This window comes from Oreochromis niloticus, linkage group LG19 (genome assembly GCF_001858045.2).
Source record: "Oreochromis niloticus isolate F11D_XX linkage group LG19, O_niloticus_UMD_NMBU, whole genome shotgun sequence".
Classification (NCBI taxonomy): domain Eukaryota; kingdom Metazoa; phylum Chordata; class Actinopteri; order Cichliformes; family Cichlidae; genus Oreochromis; species Oreochromis niloticus.
Genome location: NC_031983.2, coordinates 23288457 through 23300677, shown reverse-complemented (window position 1 = coordinate 23300677; position 12221 = coordinate 23288457). Strand labels below are relative to the sequence as shown.

The 12221-nt window shown below is 39.6% G+C and overlaps 1 protein-coding gene across 2 annotated transcripts in view; it reads left to right on the top strand.

The window, feature by feature from the left end:
- Window positions 1-12221, top strand: part of babam2 (BRISC and BRCA1 A complex member 2) — a 111894-nt gene that overhangs the window by 34606 nt on the left and 65067 nt on the right. For both annotated transcript variants that reach the window (XM_025900746.1, XM_003445447.5), the window contains exons 5-6: window positions 580-774; window positions 4089-4163. In XM_025900746.1, coding sequence (XP_025756531.1) covers window positions 580-774; window positions 4089-4163 — 270 coding nt within the window. The remainder of the gene's footprint in view (window positions 1-579; window positions 775-4088; window positions 4164-12221) is intronic.

The window sequence follows — 12221 nt, the reverse complement described above, 5'->3', positions numbered from 1 at the left end:
AGATATTTTCTTTAAGTAACTGAAAGTGAAAGATGCTTTTGTCTAAAAATAATAACTCCATATTTACTTTTGGTTTCACGTTGAACATGGATGAAAGTCCCTTGTTTGATCCTTTCATCCTCTGCACTCTCACTTTTATTTGGGTTTCTTGAAAGGCGCTATACAAATCTAAGTCATTATTATTATTATTTTATTTGGACTTTGTACACCACCACAGGATGAGGCATGGCTGTTTGGTCAGTTGCTTTGATGGTCTCAAGCAACCAAGTTGTTTTAGCAACTAAATGGGTCGAATTGGGTCATCTATCACCCCATTATATTTTATTCAGGAGTGAATGGTCCTATTTGTGATCATGATACTTGTACTGATTCCTTTATCTACGAAAGATTTTCTAAAATTATTGAATGCCGTTAACGATCATTTTCAGTCAATTTTATCATAAAAGAAACACATTTTAAATATTTGAATGAACAAAATGGCATATATTCAGACTACAGACTTCACATGTGAACATAGACTTGTTGATGGAGGGGTGTCTAATATCTTTCCTGACATACCATCTCTGGTGTCTGCTTCAGCACTTGGTCCACTGGGATGCTGGGAATCCTGAATGTCTGCTCCAGCTGGTGAAGGAGCTCATCCAGCAGTACCATCACTACCAGTGCCTGCGTCTGCGTGAGAGCTCCAGACTGCTCTTTGAGTATGACAGCCTGCTGGAAGACCCCAACTACGGCCGCAACATGGAGATTTATGCTGGACACAAGAACAGCTGGGTAAGCTCCTGTTTACGGATTTTGTGAAGTTTTTGCATTTTAAGAAAACAAGAGTTGCATGATAGCAGTTAAAAAGAAACACAGAGGAAAGGTTTCCACCGGTATATTCTTATTTACGACGCAGGTGATGGTCTTTATTATTTTCTCTGTTTGGCCTAAGACATCTGTGACATTTAACCCTTTCTGACTTTATTAGCACATTCTTAATTTTGAAGTTTAAAATCTGGATGTTTTGCATTAAAATCTTGATCTTGTGTATTGATCCAAACTTATTTTGTGTCCTACGCACAAAATTATGTGTATTTGATTAAACTGCTGCCCATCTTGGCCATTATACTCTTGCACTGAGAAACTAAATCATTGTTAATCTTAAAGGGAGCGATATTCTAACTCCTTTTCTTATATCTCTGTGAACTCATTCCTTCCACAGAATTAAACTATATTTTTGGCAGTATGCATTTGTGTACACATGTTAGTGCGTGTGAAAGCAGGAACACCCATGCTTAAAAGGATTATAAAATTATACCTTTTTTTTAGGCACTCCTCAGCAAGTATTTTAATTGCAAGTAAATAAGTAAACAATATATGCAGCTGCCTGTCCAGCAAATCTCTTGTTAGGTGGACAGGCTCAGACTCCACCTTGGAGTGCAAGTGGAGAGGGTAGTCGTCATTCTGCCCGTCACGCTGAAGGATTGAGCTGGCTAGGCACGACAAGTACAATTAGGTCTTAAAGCAAATATATTTTATTGAACTCAAAAGCTCGTTATAAAGAAACGTAGAAAAAGTCAGATAATTGCTCTGGGATCTTGAAGAAGGTCAAATAAACAGAACTACACTCAAGTTAAAATGCCAGCGTAACATAACACTCTAGCAAAATAAACTCAGACCAGGCTGATCAAAACAGACCCAACAGACAAGAAACAGAGGGAAACTTTTATAGTGCCTGATCAGACTGACTTTGACACACTAGGGAAGCAAATGGTAAAAAATTATAGTTAGTTTAATAGTTATTTTAACTTACACAATCAAACACAAAATAACCAAATAGCTAATGCAAATGTCAAGTGAAACAAACAAGATATTTCGACATTTCCTGTATTTAAGAGTTCTGCATTCCAGGGCCTATCTTTTGTTCGTTTGACGTCACATGACCTCAACAGCCAACAGACCGCTCCCAGCAACGGTACACTTACACAAGATTTTATTTAACAATACTGAATAATCAAACGCCGCTGAAGTGCACATGCCATTAGTGGAACTGATGGCCCTTTAGCAAACAGCAAATACAAATGAGGATGTTACGAGAAATTAAAGATTGTATTCTCATTTGTGCCTCAGACTGTAGGCAACACATGTGGAAAAAGTAACTAAAATGTGTTGGTCAATGAGTAAACACCAGACAGGAAGGGCTCGTTTGGTACAGCTGGTTAGCAGCAGTTCTGCTTTCCAAATAAGAACAAGGTGATCATCTATGAAAATGACAAATATACTTGGGCTACCATTGGCGTATATGGGTGGCCTGTACATGTATGAAAGCACCGTGCATGCAATGAAACACATCCAGCTGCAAGAAAATGTTTGCAATTTTTGTTACCATCATCTTGGTCACAATTACAGGCAAACACAATCTGAAAGCACGTAGACACTTGTACTTTCTGCAATTTCATACTTTTTCATGTGTCTGGATCTCTAACTACACATAGTTTGTTTGCAAGCCTCAGGAAAAACATCAGGTAATAAGACTGCCTGCTCCAGTTTATAAAAGTCAGAACTGTGTGAATTTTAATTTGCGCTTTTTGTGCTATTACAGATTTTGAGGTCATTCTTATTTTTATGTTTTCTTGTGTGAAGACATTATCCGAAAGTACAGTGAAAATAACTGATGAACCAGTTATCTGCGTACACCACAGGTTGTACATTTAGATTCAGTGTTTGGCCTTGGAACATCATACTGCATAAATTTGCATATAACATATAACACTTCAAATACAGTGTTGGTATTATTTTAAATAAAATGTAGTTTGATGAAGCCAGTGAAAGAAATAAGCCAAACAAGTGTTGTATTGTTGCGGTCACTATGTCACAGCGAGACATGAGGTAATTCAGGTAAGATATTTTAATTAGTTTGGAACTTTGAAGAACAAGAGTGCGTCAGTGTCCCGTGTTTTAAAAAGGTTATTTTTTATAACATCGTTACAGATGCAAACATCATTGGTTTAATTTTGTGTGGGGAACATGTCTTATTCCAAGAAATGGAAAAAGAGAAAATATGGACTGAATTTTATCATCTGTGAGGCCGTGTAATGAAGGAAAAATGTACAAATTAGAGCAAATGAGGAAGAAAAAAAACCTCCCAACTTAGAGGTCTACAGTCCCAGGAAAAACTACATAGGCCCCATGATTTAGCAACTTGTTGAACTACTATTGGCAGCAATATCTTGAAGTGATTTTTTTCTGTATGACTTCTCTAGTCTTTCTCATTGTTACAGAGAAATTCTGGCCCACTCACCTTCATAATGTTGCTTCGTTTTGTTGAGGTATCTTAAAGTCCCATCATAGCCCTTTAGTCAAGTTGCACTCTCGTCTTTGACAGGGTTGCTTTAAAAGCTAAGGCTAAGGGCAGCTTACATTTGACTCTAGAATACTTAAGTATACAAAGGAGTATGTGGTCAATTCATTAACAGGTCGGGGGACTGCAAAATAATCCCAAATCAACACCTCTGCTCTCTCACCTCTCTGCACTGTGCTTGAGAGTTGATATGAGATGTTTTTGCTGACATGCTGTGTAAGATTTTCACCACATGTGGCGAATGGCCATTCATGTTCATTGTTTTTTGTTTTTAGTATTTAGCTCACTGACTGAGGTCTCGAGAGTTGGAGTTCTTGGATCTTTTGCAATTTTCCTGAGTATTTTACAGTCAGACCTTGAGGTGAATTTGCTGGGATGTCCACTCTTAGGAAAACTGTGGCATTTCTTTAGCACACATCTGAATGCTCAAGACCAGAAAGCTCATAAAACCTCTGCTTTTGTACAGATGCTTACTTTCATTTAATCAGTTCATCTAGTTCATATCAGTACCTGTCTGCTTCTTACCCTCTAATTCCTATAGAAGCAGTTAGTGTGTACTTAGTTTTTCAGGACTGTATTCATCTAAAAACTTTATTTTTTGTATTTAAGTCACATGTCACATCTGTTAAACCATAGCAAGAGTACTAAACGTCAGTATTAGTCCATTCAGTACTGATATAAAACAGCAAGCATTATAAAATATCTACTCCATGAACTACAATTTACCTTTTTTTTCACCCCCCAGACAGGAGAGTTTTCTGCTCGTTTCCTGCTTAAACTCCCCGTGGACTTCAGCAACATCCCCATCTATCTCCTTAAGGTAATTAATCCTGAAGGATATTGTTTAATGGCTTCTTCACTCTTGTCTCCATTGTCTTCTCTGTTCTTTCCCTGGTCTTTGTATGCACCTTATATTTTACAATTGAGCAGCTCCTTTTATTGCTGTGAGTGACTGAAATGCTTCTTTAGACTGTTGCCTCACCTTTTACCTGATGATGCTGAGAGTGAAGGTTAATAACATCAGTTTCATAAGGATTGTCATTTCTAATTTTGATGATAATGCACAGATTAAAGAAGGTGGTCTTAAAATTTGTTTAACAGGTGAATTAAACAACATATTTGTGTTAAATATTACTCCACAGCTCAAAGTTGATGGCATCCAGAGTATGTCTCAGCTTCTTAAATTTGAGATTTTTGTGGATGGTAGCAAGATGCCTAGAAACAACAGATGGACCTTACAGGCTTTGTAGGGAGTGCACAAGGTGTTGTTGTCCAGGACGGATATCGGTCTACCTCTACAGCCCTTCTGGGCAGTCATCATAATTATGTTTATATGTTAGGCTAGACAATTTTATGTGTGCAGGAATCAGTCATAAAATATGAAATACCCACAATCCTGCACTGAAATTCAAGCCCTGCATACACAGACTCAAGGTTACTGGATGAGCATCCTTCAGGTGTCATGAGTATCCATTTGTTTAGGTGTGTGTGCATGTGTTTTGAGTACTGATAAAAGCTGGATTTATTTAAATGAACTCCAGTGCAGCTCTCCATGTGTGTACGTGCACGCAGACTTCAGTCTTGGGGGCTGCGAGTTGACTAATCAGCCAGCCGTCACTGTCGATCTGCTCTGAGCCGCGTGGTGTCTGCAGGCAGCTTAGCTCTCTCTCGCTCTCTCTCGCTCTCTCTCTGATTGCCTTTACCCCTCTCTCACTCTCCCTCATCTTAGTTCTCTTTTCAGTCTGTCCCCTGATTTTGAACCGCCTGCCGGCTGAGGAGGCTGAGGCTCTCTGGCCTTTTTCAGCCCGGCCTCTGTTTGTGTGGCGAAATGATTGTAAACATAAGGGAAACAGCAACCATCATCATCCTTTGTCGTCGTCCGTCCCCCCCCCCCCCATGTCTGTCAGACCTGAAGCCCTGAGACTGGTCTCATCCAAAGTCATATTTCACATTACCAGTGATGGTGGATTGTTTTGGGGGTTTTTTTGGTCCCCGCATGTCTTGAGGCGGGAAAGCTTCTAGATTCAGCTCTTGAGAGAGCACTGTTGGTGACATTTTTTTAACAAACATGCTTCCTGTCATTTACAGAAGCTGGGCACACACTGACACCTTTCACCAGTGGGTGGTGGTAGCTCTGTAGCAGAGAAACAATATTGTCAAAGAAGAACTCTCTTTCATATTTACATATATTATTATAGACCAAATCTTGGATGTAGATGAGCATTCCTGTCACCCTCATCTTATCATTTTCTCTTCTCTACATGTGAGCACACACACACAGACACACACACACTTGGTATAATGCTGTATTTGGCAGCTAGGGTATACATAGCATCACCGAGGGAGCACTTGAAGACTAAGGAAGAGTATCGACTCGCAGAGAGGAAAGTAATGAACATCAGCCCACACCTTGTCCACCTACGCATTAAAAAAGAGGAGCGGGATTATGCAGCGTATAGGCTGGACTCTAAGAACATCAGTGTACTGTACGCCAAACAGATGACCTGAATTTTCAGTTTGGCAGTTGTTGTGCGATTAGTTCAAGTTGATTGCTTTTTGTGCAACGCACATTCGTGTACTTGATGTAATTCTGTGCTTTTACAGAGGAGACAGACACGGCCTATGTATTCCTCACAAGAAGAAGCATTGGAATCACAAATTAGTTAAACTGAACTTCACCCATGCTCTTTTTTTCACTGGATAACTCTTTATTTACGTCATTCTGTGTGTAAATATAGTACACCAACACAACATTTCCAGCTATCCTCGGCTTGTGGGTCGCTGACTGTGATTGCATGCATGCATTTTTTTTCACGATTGAATATTTTGGAGTAAACAGTTTATATTGTGTGTGATTTAATGGAATCATTTGTTTACATGTGCAGATGCTCTGAATAACTTCAAGAGAAAAAAACGTGATAGTTAACTCTGCGGAAGTCAGCGTTTCTTTCATATTTGTGTGAAGCTTCCAGACTTCCAGCTCGTGTTAAGCATCTGAGAGTCCAGGGTATATCGTACATCTGAGTGTCATTATCGTGACACCAAAGCAGACGTGGACATGGCAAAGCTACCAGTGCTTGATACATGTTTCATTACAGTGAGCCGGCTGATCTCCCCTAAGTTAGCTGTTACTAATATTTATACACCTATTGCTTTGTGCCATTACATGATTCACTGATTGTTAAAATCAGTAATGTTTGAACCAAGATATAATTTAGTGTTACGGAGACACTGAATACTTCCATGAATCAAAGACCCTGCCTTTGTTGACTGTATTTTCTCCCTGCTGGGCAAGATGGCTGCTTTAGGTAAAACAGGCTTTCTTATCGCTAGTACTAACTAACATTAACTTGCTAATGGTTCATTCACCCTACTGTAAAAATAACTAGGAAAAATTTGGTTGCTTGGTAATTGCATTGGGTTTTAGGGAGATTGCAAGTAATTGTGGTGACCCGTTGATAAATCTAGTCTGGATCCTTTTGAATCACACAGTTCACCTGGTGTGCAGGCAACCACCCTGCAATCAGTCACAGTCTGAGGGTTTAAAAAAAATTGCCATCTAGTTTATAAACGCAGACAGAAGAGCGATGTTTAGGCTTTCAGGAGCGGGCCTAAATGTTGCATCTTTTGGATTTTCATTTCTCATTTGTATGAGTAGTTGTCATGATTGTGTTGCTCTTCTGAATTCCTTAAGAGTTTGCTTTAAAAACACAAAGAGGACACAGACAGTATAAAGGATTTATGTAGCTTCCATGAAGTCACCAAGTAGCTGGTCAAGTCCAACGAAGCTTCGAGCTGATCTGGATATGACAAGCCTGTGAAATTATGCTGTCATTGGTTATCAGCGTATTAATCACAAGTCGTTAGCCAATAATCCTGGATAATCCCTTCTTTTTGTATAGAATCACCAAATTCGACAAAATTAACGTAATGTGTTATACAGGATCGCCTGTAATTGACTTAGAGATCTCTGTTTGATTTGAGCTTCTGGCACGATGGTTCTCAGGTGTGGTGATTGCCGCAGAAATCGGTGTCATACTGTAGTAATAATGACCACGTTGGGGCGTTTTGCTCTTTCATTATTATTCAGAGCCGTGGATGTGCCACTAAAACTGCAGTTTCTCACTAGATATTGTACTCCAGTGTCTCACCGTTACCTGAAGCAACCTTTCCTCATCAACTCAGCCCCTTGCATTATTTTATCGCAGGGCCGTTTTCATCTGAACACCCACTAAGCCTTCAAGATGAATTCCAACCTGTCTAATAGAAAGCCTTTACAAAAAAAGTCGGCACTTCAGAAGTCAAAAAGGTGACGCTTTCCAGACAGAATACACGCCATCAGCCAGGTGCTGTAGGTAGAGGTAAGACTGTTGACCCTGATTTGAATCAACCTCCCCGTCAAATCCGTGGATGTCCTTGCTTGAGGAGAGACGGTTTGGCAGTGAAGTGGAAATCTGTTCAGACATAGGCTAGTGTGCACTGCTAGTGGATGCTGAGATGTTGCTGGTGGGCACAGAGCTGTGGAGGACGACTGTTACCTGCAGCAATGCATCCGCGTGGTCTGAGCTCACCACAGTGGACATGTTTACCTTCCTGCATGGGCTGCCCACCCTCAGGGAGGGGGGAGGAATGCTACTTTATTTATTTCATTATTTTAAAGGGGGCAGCCCGTCATAGTCAAAAGGAAAGGAGTGGGAAGGACACTGAGCGCTGAGATGAAGGGAAGTGAAATGCACACAGATGGATGTTGGCAGTTTTCTCCCCCTTTAAAGGCCATGGAGTCCTCTTGGGCACCGTTTTAGTGTCTCATCCTTTGATCGTACCTTGACCTCTTGCTTGTCACCCATTTGAAGCTGCTTTTACTCATCCCCTCTCATTTAGCGCTAGCCTCTGACCTCGAACTGCACAGCACGTTTATGCATGTTGGTTAGGTTTCACAACATGGGTGGTGTCAACGTTTATTTTTCAACCGTGAATATTTTCCTTTAAAGGCTTTGAGTTTTTCTTTAAATGAGCTACCTTTTGCTGCCCGACCGTCCTCTGTCCACGCTGTTTATATGCAGGGCAGCTTGCTTCTAAATATCCACGCTAATCAGTGTGGAGTGATGCCACATTCGTGACTGAACCTGCCATTATCGCTTCACTTGAGTTTTGTTTCCCCCACAAGCACTGACCCGTCGCATCAGCTCCGAACTGACTGTGCTCTGCGTGTTGGATGATTGGTTAGCATTGATCTAATAGGTTGTCTCAGGTGACCCAAACCTAGTGAGCTAACTGGTATCTGCTCTCTTGTGTAGCTTTGTGTGCACTAAAAAATGAAAGCTTCACTGCGCAATTTCTCCTCCTCAGCCACAATCCTGCCATTTCAATCAGTGTCAAGGACAGATGACTTATTATAGTTTTGGTACGTCTAGTTTACTTTAGTTTTATTATATTCAGTAATAGCTTTATTTATTTATTTTATTTGCTTGTGTTAACATTTTAATTTTTTTAAACTGAAGTAGTTGTCAGAAAAAACTACATTATACAGTTTCCAAGAATTGTTTGACCTAATTATGAAAGAACGTACTGTTAATAAAACCTTTAATCCACATTTATCAAATATTTTGAGTATTTTTTTAAACCAGGATTGTGTTAAAATTAATGCACAAAAAACTAAAGACACCCTGAATTAAAAAAATATTTTATATTTGGGAATTTATTTATTTTAGACAGTTTTATGTATGAAATGTTCCTGTTGGACAAAACAAAGTAGCATCAGCTAGATTTACCATTTTCTTTGTCTTTTTTATGTTAGTTTAAACTGTACCTGTTTTAAATATATAAGCGCTCAGTGCTACGTAAAATGTAATAGTTTCAGCTGTTATCGCCATAGACAGTTTATTACTGTAAAATCTGGCTCTGTGTGTCGTCCTGCGTGTACCCCGAATTCAGTTTCTTGTATGTCTTGAACTGTAATGAGCAAGATTTCAGCTTTGTTGCAGTTGCCCTGCATTCCCTGCATTTTATAGTTACGGGCATTCTGCTTGTAGCGTTTTAACAAGCACTCTAAAGGTGACCCCTGGTTAGACGTGACTATTTGCTATGGAGTCTCACTCTGTGTCTCAAATTACTTAGTTCCCTAGTCACTCTATCAGCACCTTCCTTCGTATTTAATAATGACAGTAATTTATAAAATGAAGTTCATATTTTATTTAACCTGACATGAGAGATCGAGCCCATAAACTCAACAGGAAGATGTTACCTGGGGTCTTAGAGCAACAAAGCTGAGGAACGTCCATAGACTTTTATGTAAAAAGAAATCTTTCTGCAACCAGAGGAGTCTCCCCCTGCTGGCCATTAAAAAGAAGGCAGATTTAAGACGCTTCCGCGTTAGCTTCACTTTTAAGAGCAAGCAGCTGCGTCCATCTTACTTATACTGCCTGTATAAACATCTGCAACAGTCAGTCTAAACCCAGCATAATGAAAATACGTATTATAACAATTCTAAAATAAGACTTTTCAGTGTTTGGGAAAAAAACAAAACAATATTTCGATGTAAAATGTGCAAAAGATTTCTATTATTGCAAAATTCTCTGTGTTTTTACAGCAGTGTGCTACAATGTGTAAATCTCTGTGTTGTTTTTACAAAACATGCTAATTAGTGATTAGAAATTAATCAATAATGTATTTTTTGCAGGATGTTATACTCCTTCTTGCAGGCCAGATTTGTCAGGTTTGTATTTATACGGCTTAAATATTTTTTTTCCCTCCGTTCCCATCCTCCCCAATGTAAACCGTCGTCCCCCCACCACCACCACCACCTCCACTTTGCTTCTAGCCAAAATGACCAGAGGGTGGGTTGCATTGAGCCTCGAGCATCCCTCTATCCCCGTTTTTGTCTGTGCAAGCTGTGCACTCTTCAACAAGAGCGCTTGCATCTAATTATTTGTACTCTAATTATTTTTGGTCCTACATCCTCACACTCCTGCTCTCTACCACACACACACACACACACACACACACACACACACACACACACACACACACTTTAACCTTCGAAGCTCCACAGGCAGCAACTGACAGGGGAGGGTCAGGGTGAAGCAGAGCCGTGGGCCCTCGTTCTGTCTTCTAATTTGTTGTTCCAGCATCATTGACTTGATTATTTCTGTAATTCCTTTTCATTTCCCAACATGTGTTTTGTTTTTTTGTTTTTGAAGTATTAAATATCAGCCCAGCAAAGGCAGGATTTGTGAAATAATACATACTTAAAACACAAGTCATGGTTTGCAGCTACATTTTGATTGTAGTTAGTCAGCTTTTAAAAAGCAAAGCAAGTAAAAAAAAAAATTCACAGAGGGGAATTGGCTTGGCGGGTAGCACTGTCAAAATTGATCAAACATCACATTTTAATAACCCACATAGAATCAAATCATTCAAATATGTCATTATTTGACATACAAAATCTGTTTTTCTTCACAATACAAAGAGATTTAAATATTGATATTATATAAAATTAACATTTGATGCTGTGACAAAGGTGAAATAATGAACTTTTTCTCAGCTTGAAACAGGAAACAATCAACACGCCGGAGAGCTTCTCTGTGTGAAGTTTAATCAGAAGCCAATTCATAGACTGATTAAATATCTCTGTAGTCAGTGCAGTGAAGGTTTCACATATTTACCATCTACTGACCAAAATCCACCGTATGGCTAAATGAGAGTGGAAACTACTCTCTCTGGTTTGTGGACTCTGCCATTATTTAGCCCTCACCTGGCATAAGCAGCAGAGAATTTTGTACACGGTATAGTCCAAAAAAGTTGGGACCCTGCATAACATGTGAATAGAAACAGAACGCAAATCTCATAAAACCATATTGTATTTACAGTAAAGCATGGAAAATACCAAATGTATAGATCAAGTCTAATCTGTTAAAAAAAAAAATTTATATATATATATTATGCAATTCAGAATATTTGAGAAATGCACAGCCTGATAGTTACTACATGTATGCTGCAACCACTGTGAAAGGTCTGTGCGGTGCAAACACAAACTAATATAACGCTAATGTTGATTAGCACAAGGATAATGCCTCCATGAAAGAAAAGAAAAGCTTGCTTTCAGTGCTAATGCAAGTGTTCTTGCATTGTAGACGTTTTCTTGTCTTTTTATAGCTGGTCTCAGGCTTCTCTTTCCTGTGTTTCAGTAAAAGTGATCGTTGTTCACTATTTATCTGCTCCAAGACCCGCATGATCAGCTCAGTCTGACTCGTGATGGCGCAGTGCAGACGTGCAGTATAACAGCAAACAACGATGTCAAACACTACCTAAAGGGATTCAACACAGGCTATAAATCACGTTTAATGGTCCTCCTAAAATGTGCTCCCGAGGGCTGTCTAACAATGGCGCTGACTTCCACCTCAGCAGCAGGAGGGTGAGAGTACGGCGATGGAGCCGAGGACAGATTGAGGCTATTGCTTGGGTTCGAAGCGGAGTGAGGGGCAAGCATGTGACAATCTGTCTGTTGTTCTTTGCAAGAGAGAAAAGAAAATCCAAAAATCCAAGTCTGCATCGATGAAAGGTGCACGCTTTAGATGAGGAAAAGGCATTAGGCAAACACGCTAATGCAAGATCCAACTGGCAGAAAGGAGGAGACACAGGGGAACACGACACTGGTGAAACAATGACACAAGTGATGCTAATGAGGGCAAACTAAAAAAGGAGGGAAAGATTGTTAGAAAAGTGACATTTAAATAATATTTGATTATTGAGGAACGTTACCAATGCTGCAGAATGGCTCCTAAATACTCATATTTTTGTCAATCAAATTGTCCACAGTTTTGTGTGTTTACATCCTTTTTCTCTCTCTCTCTCTTTTCTAACATAAAAACAGTAAATG